General features: G+C 33.4%; 2 protein-coding genes across 2 annotated transcripts; both read left to right on the top strand.

Moving 5' to 3' along the window:
• Positions 1-2,536: 2,536 nt before the first annotated feature.
• LOC147398941 (uncharacterized) lies at positions 2,537-2,880 on the top strand. Its single transcript, XM_086449013.1, has one exon. It carries the CDS (start codon positions 2,600-2,602, stop codon positions 2,840-2,842), a length of 243 nt encoding a protein of 80 aa, XP_086305139.1. The 5' UTR covers positions 2,537-2,599; the 3' UTR covers positions 2,843-2,880.
• Positions 2,881-7,757: 4,877 nt separating this feature from the next.
• On the top strand, positions 7,758-14,436 carry LOC147398942 (aminoaldehyde dehydrogenase 2, peroxisomal). Its single transcript, XM_086448314.1, has 15 exons — positions 7,758-7,945; positions 8,190-8,332; positions 8,794-8,874; positions 8,958-9,106; positions 10,232-10,324; positions 11,086-11,209; positions 11,352-11,417; positions 11,526-11,592; positions 11,870-11,946; positions 12,831-12,944; positions 13,087-13,164; positions 13,247-13,398; positions 13,507-13,567; positions 13,986-14,092; positions 14,218-14,436. Exons 1-15 carry the CDS (start codon positions 7,837-7,839, stop codon positions 14,306-14,308), a joined length of 1,512 nt encoding a protein of 503 aa, XP_086304440.1. The 5' UTR covers positions 7,758-7,836; the 3' UTR covers positions 14,309-14,436.
• Positions 14,437-14,918: the final 482 nt, after the last annotated feature.

The raw sequence follows: 14,918 nt of genomic DNA on the forward strand, positions 1-14,918 counted from the left end.
TCTGTTGAGTGATCTAGGAATTTCGATTGGGTATAACTGCATACACAACCTTATTTTCCTTATTTTAACAAATGTCGTCTTATATCGGTTAGAAGTTGAAGAATCGTCCACCATTAATTTTTACTGTAAACTATTGAACTAATTTTTGATGGGGTTAGAAATTTCAGAATGGGCTGATTTTTTTAAGATTATCTCCATAGTGAGGAGACCATTCTAACAAAAAATTCACAAAAAATTCAGACCATTCCGAAATTTCTAACCCACATAAGAAAAAGGTTGTCAAAATATGGTTCTCGTGATCTCAACCCATATCTATGTCTATATAATAAAACAAGACTGTAGCTCCCACTATTGTGAGGGACAAACTTCCATCCAACTTGGATAAACATCCCATCCAACTAAGTTTTTGTGGTTCCACTGTAGAATAATGATTTTCTAAATATAAAGTCTACACTCGGTCAATACTTGGCTGCCATGGCATAGATACAGCTTTTTTCCTCGGGATACACAATTGCACATCTTTTATGGGGATGTGTAGTTGTGTATCTTAATAAAAAGATCTATGGTTCCATGTCTGTGCCACATTAGCCGAGTGAAGACTTTCTAATTAGAAAATCAGTACTCTCCGCTTTATTACTTTTCCTCTTCAGACTCTCTAATTTTACTATATTTTTCCTCTGTTACTCCTTTAATTCACTTTATTGTTTATTTTTTACTCCTCAACCTCAAAATATTTTAATAATTCTTTCTAATTATTATTTTTCTTCTTTTACCCCCTTAATCCCAAAAGAATAGTCGCAGGCGAACTCATAGTTTTTGGAATTAAAATGAATAATGTATTGGAAGGGAAAATTTCACAATTTTTTTCTACATTTTAGAAAAAATACCCCTAAACTTGCAATTTTATAATGAAACGTAGTCACCATGCACCATTTTGTTCCCTTGAAAACGTTAAATTGCTAAATCAAAATGAGTGGCAGCTGTTCATTTAAAGGCTCAGCACTTAGTTTCCTTAACTGCACATTCCGTATCAAATCAACAAAAGGAAATCAGTCAAATGATCAAAAGAGAATTGTTTGAATGATTCTACTAACGCGTGTTAAGGGCACATGTTAAAATGCATTTAATACACCTTAGACACAATCTTTGGAGGTGTATTTAATGCATTTTATAGTGTTTTATTTCGGATAGAAATCAAGTTAAACACTCCACGTCAGCCAGCGTTGGAGAAAGTCGTTTTAGGTAGGCTTTAAACCCAATTTGTACACAAAATCATGCTGATTTGGTAACGAACCACGATACTTCCCACAACGACGAGAGTACACGTTTTTGCCGCCAAAAATCAACAAGAAGATTCGACCACTAACGTAGGAAGCCAAAGTCTTGGTCAAAAGTCAATCCAAATTTACAAGGAAGATATATCCACACGAGTACGCCCACCTTCACTAATAACATTATATTTTTGAAAATTCTTTCAACAAAATTGGGGTAATTTAAACATATCCTTTGGTTTTTCCTAATATTTGAGATACTCTTCTTTTCAAATTTATGATATAATATCCCTTGACTATGATCTTTTATAAGAGACTGAAATAAAATGATCGAAATATCACCGTCTTCAAACTCTTGCATTCAAAAACCCTTCTGTCCTTAACTTGATTTTTCATGAAAAGATTATCACTTATTTTTTGTATGATTTGATACATGATTTGATTATTTATATTATTTTTTCTTCTAAATGAATGAGAAATTTTTTTTTTTTTGGCTTCTTTGATGATATTGTCAATCAAAAGTTAAACATAATAGATTTGTTTTTGGGCGAGGCAAGCAAGGCTGAGTAATCAGTAGAGTTGAAGATGGGTTTAATGGGTCTTGAACACAAACCATGATATCAACTGCTCTACAACCTTTTACAAACTTAGTTAAGTTGACACCCTCCAAGACGATTGATTCTTGAAAAAAAAAATAATAATAAAGGGTTGTGAAATAAATTTCAAATTTTATCCATGATAGATATCGAAAGAAGTTGAAGGCAGTTGATTTTCTTTTTTGAGAAAAAGCAAAGGGTAGCTTTTTTAGAGAGATTCTATTGTCATGCGAATTTTTGCTAATGTCACCCCAATTCATATGTAAATCATTAAAGAATTATCCCATATCTTGGGGTGGCATTAGTAACAGTCAGTGTGACAATAGAAGCTCTCTTTTTTAAGGTGTTGAAGGTTAGTGGTACTTTTGGCATTTTATATTAGTCTCATATGAAAGACAATGGTCAAGGAGGCCATATAATTAAATGCAGGGTTATCTTAAATATTCACAAGAACTCAGCTCATAGAAGTATGTCTAAATTACCAAACAAAGTAAACAAAAGTCAAAAGTCAAACCCAAAGAAAACCTGACTCTTTAAATATTAATATCAGAAACCACATAGGAAACTCGTGATCTGATGTAAACCCCTACGATTAAGTCTCCTATACAATATAAATAGCCCCACCCATGCCCCATCTCAGCCCATTAACCCATCAACATCTCTCTCTCTCTCTCTCTCTCTCACACACACACACACACACACACACACACAGATCAAGAAATATATCCATTAATGGAGAGATCAAACAGCTCGTATGGAACCTCATGGGCTGACCAATGGGAGCATAGCAATCCGGAAATAGTCCCTGAGAATAATAAGAAGAAGACCACCAAGTACTATGGTAAGAAGGTTGGAGAAGGATTCCAGAAAACCAAAGCTGTTGCTTCAATAGGCTTCAAGAAAGTCAAGGAAGGGACCTCTGTGGGTTTCCATTGGATCAAGGACAAGTACAACAAGAAGACCCAAAAGCACTAAGAGACTCTTTCTCTCTCTCTCTCTCTCTCTTATTTTTTCCATTTTTTTTCTATTAATGTTGTTCATGTATAATTTGATTCTTTTATTCGTTTATATCTACAAATAATAAAGAAATGGGTTTTTAGATAACTTATTATTATTTCTCGTGCCTTGTTGTGATTTTTAATTGAACGATCAGAACAAGTTCTTGTTTAAGGTGGAACAAGTGAATCATGGGTGACGTTTTTTCTATATAGTATATATTACATAGAACTTAGTTTGCTCAACCTCAAACAACGTTTAAATGGAAGGAAAAAAACACAGGGATTTGTTACAAGGAGCATCTCTAGGACATATTCTCCCATCTCCACCCGTTTGTTTGATGGAGAATGTCATAACCAGTATTTTCTTGAGAGATTTTATTTTTTCTCACAGAAAAGTCACTAGTTTTTTTTCCATTTTCTTCGCACGTATTAAGATTTTTCACGGCACATTAATCTTTGCTGTGTTACTAAACAGAAAAGACTTGATGCAAATTTAAAAAAGAATTTCTTGAATAAAATTTCTGGGTCTGACGAGCATATATGAGGATCTTATAGTTATTACAAATTAGATAAAAATTCATGATTGATTGTCGGTCATGGATATTTTATTGTCAAATTTAATTGTTTATGTATCACTAATTAATGTTTATATGTCTGAAAAAATGATTAGAAAAATATGAGATTAATTTTTGGAGTCAGAGTAAGTACCCATGGAAAATGGGTAGGATTTAAAAAAAAAAGTAATTTTTATGCAAAATCGCATTTTTCATTGTTTTAATTGATTTTTTTCCATGAAAAATGAAAGTCTACCTTCCGTCTCGCTAAGAATGAATTTCGTTTTCCCTCTTAAACCCATAGGAAATGAAATCCAACCTTAAAATTCTCCTCTTTATTTTTATATGCTCCCACCAACACCACTGTTGTCACAGGCTCCTTACCTTGAGCAAAATAAAATAGTAAAGTTGACAAAAAAAACACACAAACATAAGGATTTACATAGTTTGATAATATACCTACATCTAATGAATTAGAATAAGAACAATCACTATTTTCTCTTATATTTTACAGTCTTAGAGATTCTATTTATAGAATCGGGAGTTGTTAAAACGCATTTATCTCCCCAAAATAGACCCCCTCCCCCCTTAAAAAAAAGCTTAAAAAAAATATTCCACAATTTACCTTTGCATAACCCTAAAAAAATTGGGTCGGAGGCATTGACCCTTGCACTCCTATAACTTTACGTAGCACTGATAGAATACAAGATATTTACACAATAATCTCTACCTTGACTTGAATTCTGCTAACATGAAGAAAATTTGTAGATGTTTCATCATTCGTACCTCCTTGAGGTACCATTCCCACACACGCCTTTATTTGTCTTTTGGGGGTGCCTTTAGTCAAGCAATGCTTAAACTTGATTGTTGTTAATGATTTAATCATCATATATACTAAGTTGTCATTTGTATGTAATTTCTCTAGCATAATATCTATATTAAATATTACATTTTTGATAAAGTGAAAACGAACATTTATATGTTTGGTCTTACATGGTAAACTTTATTTTTTGCCAAGTGTATTGCACTTAGACTATCGTAATATAAAATCATATTTTCCTGACTAATCCCTAACTCACCAACAAGTCTCACTCAACCAGATTAATTATCTTTTTAAAACTTACTTTTTCAATAAAAAAAAGTTAAAATAAGAGGGTAAAATAGTAAAATGACATGCATGTTATTAACGTTTGTCATAGGAGAGGCAAATGCAATTGTCAAAATTTCAGGGGGTCAACATAGAATTAGGCCAAACATAAGGGGTCAAATTGTAATTTACCTTATCCAAAACACATATATTATATAAGGAGAGCAATTTTGGCTCACCCCGCCCTGTCCTATAAGGTCAGTTTTTTATTTTATTTTATCATTTTAAATGATTTTGAGACAATTTTGATATTAAAAGTGAAAAATCAATTCAATTTCGGGGCAGGGATGATTTTGATATACCCTACCACGTTAACCAACCCCACCCCAATATATTACACCCTAATTTCTTAAATTATTTATTATACCCTAATTAAAGATTAAAACACACCACTCAAAAATTACAAAGTTTCGGGCTCAAATTATTATCTCAACCAAAAAGGGAATTTTTTTTTAAATTTATTTAAATTAATATTTTGTAAAAAAATAACAATTTTTACAAAATTGTCAAAACGAATCAAATTCGATCTTTAAAGGGCTGAAGTTTGACTTAAAAAAAAATGACCGCCGAAATATTTGACTTTCAAAATAAAATATAAAATCAGTTCTTTAAGGGTGAAAATTTTGATTTTGATTTTTTTTTTAAATTGATCCTTTAAGGATCAAATTTGATTCATTTCGACAATTTTTCGAAAATTGTTACTTTTTTACAAAATATTATTTTAGATAGATTTTTTTTAAATAATTTTGCTTTCAAACAATTTCAGTAATTGTTTATAATTTTGATTAAGCTAGAATTAAATCTTAAATTCCCCAAAAAAAATATATATATAAGGAAAAAAATGAGAGAGAGTTTTTGTTGGCACCCCAACATTTACTTTTTTATAAGTTGCTCCTTGGGGGGGATGGATCAGAAAAATCATACCCAAGTCGGGGTTGGAGCGGGTTCAAGGTGAATAATTGTAATTGGGGCTGGATTTAGCTAAAATCAGCCCAAACCCACCCCATTGCCATCCATAGTATTATAACAAAATGGACACTCTGATCAAATATTATAAATCTTTAAAATCATGAGTATGTCCGTTTCCATTCATTGCCACAAATTGTTGGAATAAAATCATAAATTATATCTAAATATTAAGAATTATGAGTATAATTCATTATTCCCCTCACAAATCATCCGAATAACTTGCTGTCCCCATTAAAAAACTTAGATAAGTTAAAAGTGGTGAGAAAAATGTATTTTGAGAGCTTAAAGGATTTTGTCAAGGTGAGGAGATTAAGAAAGAAATTATTTCAGGGTTCAAAAGTATTGGGTATTTATGAAGAAGTCCATTTTTTAGGCTCAAAGAAGTAATTTTTCCAAAATCTTATGACTAATAAAAATTATAAAATCAAACCACACATAAGATTGACATCATTTGGGACATTGTTGTGCACAGAAACATAAATGTTTCTCATTCATATCTCGATGAAATCATCTATGATTTTATAGATAAATCCATGTCAGCAATATTTTCAATTGATATCAATTTAAAATGTCACTTCAACATTTTCCTTTAATTATTTCTTCTAGGAAAATGTTGAAATGACACAAGGTATTTACTGTAATTCTCACAAGTTTGACGTGGGATGTGCACGTAATCATAAACGTATTTTCTCGTGATATAAGTAAAAATCATCTACGTAATCGTAAATGATTTTTACCTGTATTACGAGAATTGTGAGAATCACAGTAAATCTTGTGTCATCCCAACACGACTCTTCTTAATATGTACATGTCATAAAGTGTCACATATGATTGAATGGAAATTTAATATAATTAGTTCTATAAAGAAATAATAAGACAACTTTTTATTGAAATAGACAACCATAAAAGGAACAGCAAGTTTTAAGTGCCTCCCCCCACCAGCCGTACCCTCAGAGTTTGACATCTAAAAATAAATAAATAAGAGAGAAATAAAAAAAAACAAAATTATATGAAAGACAAAAAATTATCCTATTATCCTCACATTTGCATTTAACCTTGTTACTAATATTTATTGAAGTCATGTTCGTCAAAATGTATAAATTACAATTTCAAAACTCCTAAAATCATTATTGATTGTTTTACTAAAATTTTAGATTAAGTTTTAAAAATTACAAAATATTCTTTTACTATGTCATTTACTTTATAATCACCTTAGTTAATATTATAAATTATTGGAGAAATTATAAAAATAATATCTATTAAAAATAATATATATTTTTTTAAATAATAATTTTTTAGAATTTATAAATAAAATAAATCAAAATAAATTTTTTAAGGGTCAATTTTATTTATTTAAAAAAATAATAAAATTGAGGGTTTATAGGTTGTAAGTTTGAAAAAAAAAATTAATTTTTTTAAATTTTGACTGAACTTAGACATGTATATCTGGATTTCATAGACATAATTTCATCAAGTGCAGCAAGTTTGTCCATCTCTCTTTTAGACTCCATTGTTCTCTTCCCCAAGGATTTCATAACATCCTTCCCATTATCTCATCTTATGTATCTTGTTTTTCTTCTTCGCCACATCATGATTCGAAATTGCGAGTTACACCTAATTATTTTACTAAAATTTTAAATTAATTTTTAAAAATTATAAAATATTTTTTATTATGCTATTTTCTTCATAATCACCTTAGTTAATATTATAAATTACAACAGACTTTTACAAATTGTCCTCTTATTGATAGGTTAGGGAGGTCAAACTCAAGATAGTGAGATGTGTCGTACTATCTTAAATTTAGTTGGCATTAATGACTAATGATAAGGTGACACGTCAAAATAAACGTAAGATATTTTGGTACAGCGGCGTCTTAATATCATCCGAAATGGAAAAAATAAATTCTAAAGAATCCAAAACAAAATTGAAAAATTGATTTTATGTCCGACAGATCACACCAATCAAGAAAAAGTATTTTGTTTTGATTCGACACTTAATCGGTGTATGCGTGGCTAACGTGGTAAAGATATGAAACCGTCGATATTTTTCTCAAGTGTATCCCGAAGAAAAAGATCTATGATTCGCGACAGACCGCGTAGGTTTTGCCGCGTCCATTTAGCACTCTCTGTTCTAAATAAAAAAATCCCTCATTACGTGGCGATCAAGGAAGGCGGTTCCATCGTTGTATTGTCTATTAGAGTTATAGATTTCAGGTAAACCCTTAATAAACCCATAAAATTGAGTAAAAAACCCAACACCACCCTACCTACTGTTCTTCGGCTCACACTCACAGAAACGAACATGGCGATCCCATTACCCTCTCGTCAGCTCTTCATCGATGGCGAATGGAGAGAACCAATAAAGAAAAATCGAATTCCAATCATCAATCCCGCCACCGAACAGATCATTGGTTCGATTTTACCTAGATTTCTTCTTGAATCGAACGAAACCATTTAAATTTCTTGTTAAAATTGCCTGATTCGATTGTTCACACAGTGTCAATCTCCATTTTTGTAAAAGTTACAGTGTGAATGGATGTTAATTTGATAGTGTTTTGTGAAAATTAACTACGATAAGTAATGTAAGGAAAGAAGAAATAGATTTTGGCTACTCTCATGAACCCTAAAGTCTTGACCTTGGTGAACTTGTTTCAGGGGATATTCCCGCTGCAACTTCCGAAGATGTAGAGATTGCGGTGGATGCCGCTCGCAGAGCTCTCTCGCGGAACAGAGGGAGAGATTGGTCTTCGGCATCCGGGGCTTCTCGTGGAAAGTATTTGCGAGCCATTGCTGCTAAGGTATTTGGGAATCTATTAACCCTTTGTAGGAAATTTGGGTGGAAAGTTGAGATCTTGTTGGCTTTAATGTAGCTTATGATGGATTTCGATCCTAATTCCTATGTATTAATCATTGTTCTTTTTTCTTTTCCTCTTACTTCAATTCTTGTGATCTAGGCTTCTGCATTTTTTTTTTGCTTCAGTTTCACTGTTTTGGATTTAATCTGAATTTTTAACATGTTTTTCATTTAGTTACTAAAAAGTCAGAGCTTATCTGGATTGCTACGCGAGAAAAGGATCTATTTTGTATGAAAAAGCTTTCATTTTTTGAGCTTAAGAATTTTGATCGCTACTTATTGCATGATTTTTTTATCGCTCTTTGCTAATTTATTTGCTTTTATGATGAGCTTAAGAATTTTGTAGTTTCTTTTATCCTTTGTTTTAGAACATTCTGAGGACTTCTTTTCTTCAATTTTATGCAGATAACAGAAAGAAAGGCTGAGCTGGCTAAACTAGAAGCCATTGATTGCGGAAAACCATTGGATGAAGCAGCATGGGATATAGTATGTTTCCCATGTCTTTGGAAGAATTTTATAAGTCTACATGTTATGCATATTTGTCTTATTGACTTGTTCATGTCATCCAGGATGACGTTGCAGCGTGTTTTGAGTATTATGCAGAACTTGCAGAAGGTCTAGACTCAAAGCAGAAGGCTCCTGTTTCTCTTCCTATGGAGACATTTAAGAGTCACATTCTTAAGGAACCGATTGGAGTTGTTGGACTGATTACTCCTTGGTATCTTATGTTTCCTTTCCTTGAGCATTTATTAGTTTTTTTTTTTTTTTTGGGTTGTCAAATCACATAATCTACACGTTTTTAATTTAGTAATTGAATAAATACATCACTACACAAAAGCTTCATATGCGAGTTTTTCTCTATTATAGGTTGGTCTACAGATTCTTGGGGAAAGAAAGAGCTATTAAATTTTAAAATTTCATTTATCTTACAACCTGGTAATGATACAAGGTTGTAGACGTGCATGCCTTTATGCATTCTGGTCCCATTTTCTAAGAGCTTTCTGTCTCTTTATCAGCTCATCATCATTTACTTAGTTTAAAGTTTTGTACCATTTCAGAATGTTTCTTCCGATACATTCTGGTTTTGGCTGAGGCCGACCGTAAAGCATTTAATGTTTCGGAATGTTTTGGTTGAGATTATTTCTGTTTTTCTCCCGACTGATGGGATTTTAACCTTCGTTATGAGCTGTATAATTACCAATCGTGTTGCACTGTTATGTCCCACTTTTATGTTCCACACAAGACATCTGTTCATTAGAACTTTTTAGTGGCATTGCAAGTCATTTTTCATAATGATCTAGTTCTAGTTTGAATTCTGGGTTATGGGTTCCACTCATCAGTTACTGTTATTAAAAGTTGTGCATCACCTGAACTGTTGTATGGACGCCTTTATAGGACTGAACTAAATATCACACTCTTGGGTAGACTAGTTATGCCATGTGTATCGCTGAGACTATAATTATTTGGCAAGGTGGGATTATACTTAAAATGTTGTGCACTCGGACTATAGTTATTAGGCAAGGTGGGGCTAAACTTAAATGCTTGAGCACTCTGGGTTCTGCTGTGATTACTTAAGACGGTTGATTAATCATTTAGGTTTATGTGCACATGTGTGGATGATTGAAATTTAATTCAGTAACAGGTTTATGTGGTCATCTTAATTCAATGGTATAAAACAATTGGTGCAGCATGGATTTATGAAAAGTTATATTATTGAATTGCCCTTGATGATTGTGGAAATAAATATCTGTATTGCTTGCATATGCGTTTATTTAATGAATTCTTATGGGCAGAATTCTCAATGCTTGATAAAATATAACCAGCTAGTTTTTAATGGCTGAAGGAACTACCCTCTTTTAATGGCCACGTGGAAAGTTGCTCCAGCCTTGGCTGCTGGATGTGCTGCTATATTGAAGCCCTCTGAGTTGGCATCCGTGTAAGGTTTCATTTAGTTGTCCTGTTTTTTTTTTTTTTGGTGATTCAGACGTACCCCTCCCCATTTTGGTGAATATCTGAGATACCTCCCTGTGTTTCCAAACTGATGACATGCCCCCCCCCTGATCCCGATCTTCTCTTACAATGCTGAATAACCTAACCTAAATACCTCATCTTTAACATCTAGCCAAAAAACCCTTAATTTTTTTTCTCTCAAAATCCTTCATCTTCAAGATCTTTAACCTCTATGGTAAATGTCTTTGAATCTATTCAACCTTATCTTTTTTTTTTTTTTGGATCAATAAAGATAATTTTATTAAAAAAAGAAAGCAAAGGGATCGAGGGGACCCACCCAAAGAAACAAAGAGAACGAAACAAAACACAAGTTCAAACAAAACAACCAACAACGAAGCACGATCAAAGGCGACTCTTCAACCTTATCTTCAATCCATTGTTTTCAACCTTGTCTCAAGCCTTTGTAGAAAACCATTGATTTTTCTAACCAAAATTCCATGGTTTTCTACTTCCCCAAAAATCTTATATTGCCTTGAGGTTTGAAGGTTAAGTAGAAATTCTTATTAAGGTTGAAGATGAAAAGGGGGGGATATATCATCAGTTGAAAACATAGGAGGTTATCTCAAATATTCTCCAGAACATGGTGGGGTATGTCTAAAACACCATTTTTTCCAGAAAATTTTCATTTGTAATTTTATTATATGTTTCTTGTTCAAACAAATTTCTCATAATATTTTCATTTTTCAGTACTTGTTTGGAGTTGGCTGATGTATGTAGAGAAGTAGGTCTTCCTCCTGGCGTCCTAAACATTTTGACTGGATTAGGCCCAGAAGCTGGTGCTCCTTTGGCATCTCATCCTCATGTGGACAAGGTTCATTTCCTAGTAATCTTGTACGCTTGAAACTGTATCAAATCTGATTGTTATAGTCATCCTTGGACTCTGGTTGTTTAAAATGTCATGCATTTATTGTTCAATATCAACCGCATATAAAGTAAAATTGGTTCTCAACCAGATTGCATTTACTGGAAGTACAGCTACGGGTAGCAAGATCATGACTGCAGCAGCTCAAATAGTCAAGGTATGTTAAAGCATTGTCATCTAAGATGATGTATTCTTTCTGGTAACATTTATGTTTGTGTTCTACATCTTTTCCTGCTGTTCTCATTGATGCTTGATTGCATGGCAGCCTGTTTCGCTGGAGCTTGGTGGGAAAAGTCCAATTATTGTATTTGAGGATGTAGACCTTGACAAAGGTTAGTGTGAAACGAGGCATGTAATTTGTAATTTTCTTGAGTATCCATTTTCTCCAACAATTATGGATCCTTTTTTTTTTTACCTTCCATTTTTTTTTAATGGACATTTTTTGGCTTCCAGAAAGCAATCTCATATCGCTCTATATATTTATTTGGTGGCTTTAGTTACTTATTGGCATTGCTAAGATTTCAGAAAACCTGCCATAATAGAACTATGCGTAAGCATCTCTGGATCAAGGCAACCATATTTAGTTTCTGTTTTTTCATTATAAAACAGCTGCCGAATGGACCCTATTTGGTTGCTTTTGGACGAATGGTCAAATCTGCAGTGCAACATCTCGTCTTCTTGTGCATGTGAGTATGACGTGTCCTTATTTTTCTCTTCATATGGTCCTCTCCTTCCCCATTATTCAGTTATTTCCTGCCATCGGTGTACAATGTTGAAATCAAACACAGCTATGAGGTGTGAGATTTTTTTTGGATGAATGGGGTGTGAGATTCTTAGTGGATCCGAAGTTGATTTTCCTGTAGTTGACACCATATTTCAAAGTTCAAACTATGCCAAAGAATTATCAATTTATTTATGTGTTTTGTCATGTATCTAGTGACAAGGTTGTATGTATTATGTTATTTTTCTGATATAAGCTTCTATAGAAAATGCAACCGATAATGAAGGTCTAAAAAATGTCAGCAGTTTAGTACGTAACTACATATAGGAAGGCTGAGAAGATGGTATGCATGATGATACATGTGGATATGTTCCGATTTTAGATACATTTTTATATGCACATCTACATTACTCTTTGTTGGTTCATATTGGAACTATTGAGTAAGACCATTTGAAGCTTAAACCACTACTACCTCTAAAGCATATTCACAACTCATCTATGAACTTTTGGTACTTTTACTAAGACCTTCTATAGATTCTTGCATTTTTCTTTATGTGGGAACCTATGGAAGGAGCACAATTCCAGGATAGAGGGTCTTTGACGATACAAAAAGTTATTACTGTTGCAACGGGTGGCTATTCCAAAATATTTTAAGAGTGAATCCTATTTCTTCTTTTTCTTGAATATTTTTTTAAAACAAAAAACTGATAATGCATCTTTATGTGGTATACAATACATTGCAATAGATATTTTCTTTTTGATTAGTATGAACCATTCACGTACTCATTAGGATGTTATATTTATATTTTTGAAGTATGTATTATCTGTATTACGTTCAAAATGTTTCAGGAAAGCATTGCAGAGGAATTTCTACAGAAGCTCGTCAGTTGGACCAAAAACATCAAGATTTCAGATCCCTTTGAAGAAGGTTGCAGACTTGGTCCTGTTGTTAGTGGAGGGCAGGTATGAAAGTTTCTTGATCGGTTCCTCAGGTCTTCTTTCTTCTACTTACTATATTTGTTCTAAGAGCCAAACAGATTTATTACTGTTAAGCAAACATTTAGACTATATTGGACCCATTTAACTTTTTCTCCATTTGCTTCAGTATGAGAAGATAATGAAGATTATATCAACGGCTAGGAGTGAAGGTGCAACAATTCTGTGTGGCGGGACCCGTCCCCAGGTAAAATTATCTCTAATGGTCAATAACTGTGTTCTTACCGAGTCTGTGATGATGACCAAATGATTGCACAAATGAATGGCAGCATTTGAAGAAAGGGTTCTTTATCGAGCCAACTATAATAACAGACGTGGATACTTCCATGCAAATTTGGAAAGATGAGGTTTTCGGTCCTGTTTTGTGTGTTAAAAAGTTCAGTACTGAAGATGAAGCCATTGAACTTGCAAATGACACCCAGTAAGTTAATTGTTCCCTTCGGTTATTTGTCCAAACCTTTATTGATTGTTAAGCTTTGGGTTTGATCTTGGAGAGTTGGTTGTGATGTTTGTTATTTTTCTTTCACAGCTACGGCTTGGGTGCTGCTGTGATTTCCAAGGATCTGGACAGGTGTGAGCGCGTGACAAAGGTATGATTCAGATCTATACTTGTATAGTTGACAGTCATACCTGACCCAAATTTTTTTTTTTTTTTGATAAGCAAAGCAATTTATTAAGAAGGAACTTAGTCAGTCGAGATGACCAACCAAGGCACAACCGTTACAAGATCTTAATTGCTAGATATACAGCACACCCCTTCCCATCTAAACACAAAATCGTCAAACCTAAGCCCTCTAAAATCCGTATACAAATTCGACCACAAGAACAACAGCCCTAAAATTGAAATCACAAGGGACCAATGATCCAAGGGTTTGTCCACAAAAATACCTCTATTACGCTCCAACCATGTGCCCCAACAGATTGCGATACGTCTATTAGCATGCAAAATTTAGATCTTTTTGTTTGTTTCCTTTTTAAAAGCATTTATCGTCTATTGTCACTCTGCAGGCACTCCAAGCCGGGATTGTATGGGTGAATTGCTCGCAGCCTTGCTTCTGTCAAGCTCCGTGGGGAGGCAACAAACGTAGTGGTTTCGGACGTGAACTAGGGGAATGGTAAGGAGGCAGAATTCTCTTACCAAGTATCAATTCATGATCAAATTCTTCTCAGAAAAATATTAATTTATTTTACTTCACCGTGCAAACGTTAACAATTATTGTCGACTCTGACTCTTCTACAGGGGACTTGAAAATTACTTGAGCGTGAAGCAGGTTACACAGTACATCTCGGATGAACCATGGGGATGGTATCCATCTCCTTCAAAGCTGTGAAGATCACCAAAGAAGCTTTAATGAAACGGACTTAAAGTGAGAATGATCTGAATTTGAATGCGATGTAACAGACTCCAACTGTGGTAGATGGTTGAAATAAAAATAAGACTTTAAGTTCGATTCCATAATATGGATCTTGATCTTGGTTTTCTTCCAAGGTGCTTGTTAGTTTAGTTCGTTAAGTTTGTGGGAATCAGTCCTCACTGGAGTTACTGATATTGTTAAAATCAGGCCTAAAATCAGTCTTGGACTCTTAAATAAAGATAGTAATTTAGATCATGGGCTTCATGAGGAACAAAGAGTTACTATAAATGACCAATCAACAAATTAACTTTGGTGGTGTAAGCGTGGGCCAAACATCTATTATTGTCAAAAAAACACGAAGTTACCTATCTATCCTACTCCCTAAAGTACATTGTCCACGTTCCATTATCAAAATTTAATACCCCACTTTTCAACTTTGATTTTTGGGAAAATTATTTAAAGGACTCTAGGGGGGGACTTTTTTCTAAATAGTCCTTATCTGGACGTTTAATAAACTTTTCCTTTCTAAATGATCCCTTTTCTCATCTCGCCTGTATAAAGTATTTGAAAATTTCAAACTAACCTT

The sequence above is a fragment of the Akebia trifoliata genome, chromosome 7, assembly GCF_017979445.1.
Source record: "Akebia trifoliata isolate Shusen 1 chromosome 7, ASM1797944v1, whole genome shotgun sequence".
NCBI lineage: Eukaryota > Viridiplantae > Streptophyta > Magnoliopsida > Ranunculales > Lardizabalaceae > Akebia > Akebia trifoliata.

Bases quoted from the DNA above. Each gene is read 5' to 3' on its own strand.
- LOC147398941 (XM_086449013.1), top strand. From the start codon at position 2,600: ATGGAGAGATCAAACAGCTCGTATGGAACCTCATGGGCTGACCAATGG.
- LOC147398942 (XM_086448314.1), top strand. From the start codon at position 7,837: ATGGCGATCCCATTACCCTCTCGTCAGCTCTTCATCGATGGCGAATGG. The intron at 11,593-11,869 runs GTTAGTGTGAAA...ATTATAAAACAG, and splicing joins GGATGTAGACCTTGACAAAG to CTGCCGAATGGACCCTATTT. The intron at 13,399-13,506 runs GTAAGTTAATTG...TTTCTTTCACAG, and splicing joins GAACTTGCAAATGACACCCA to CTACGGCTTGGGTGCTGCTG.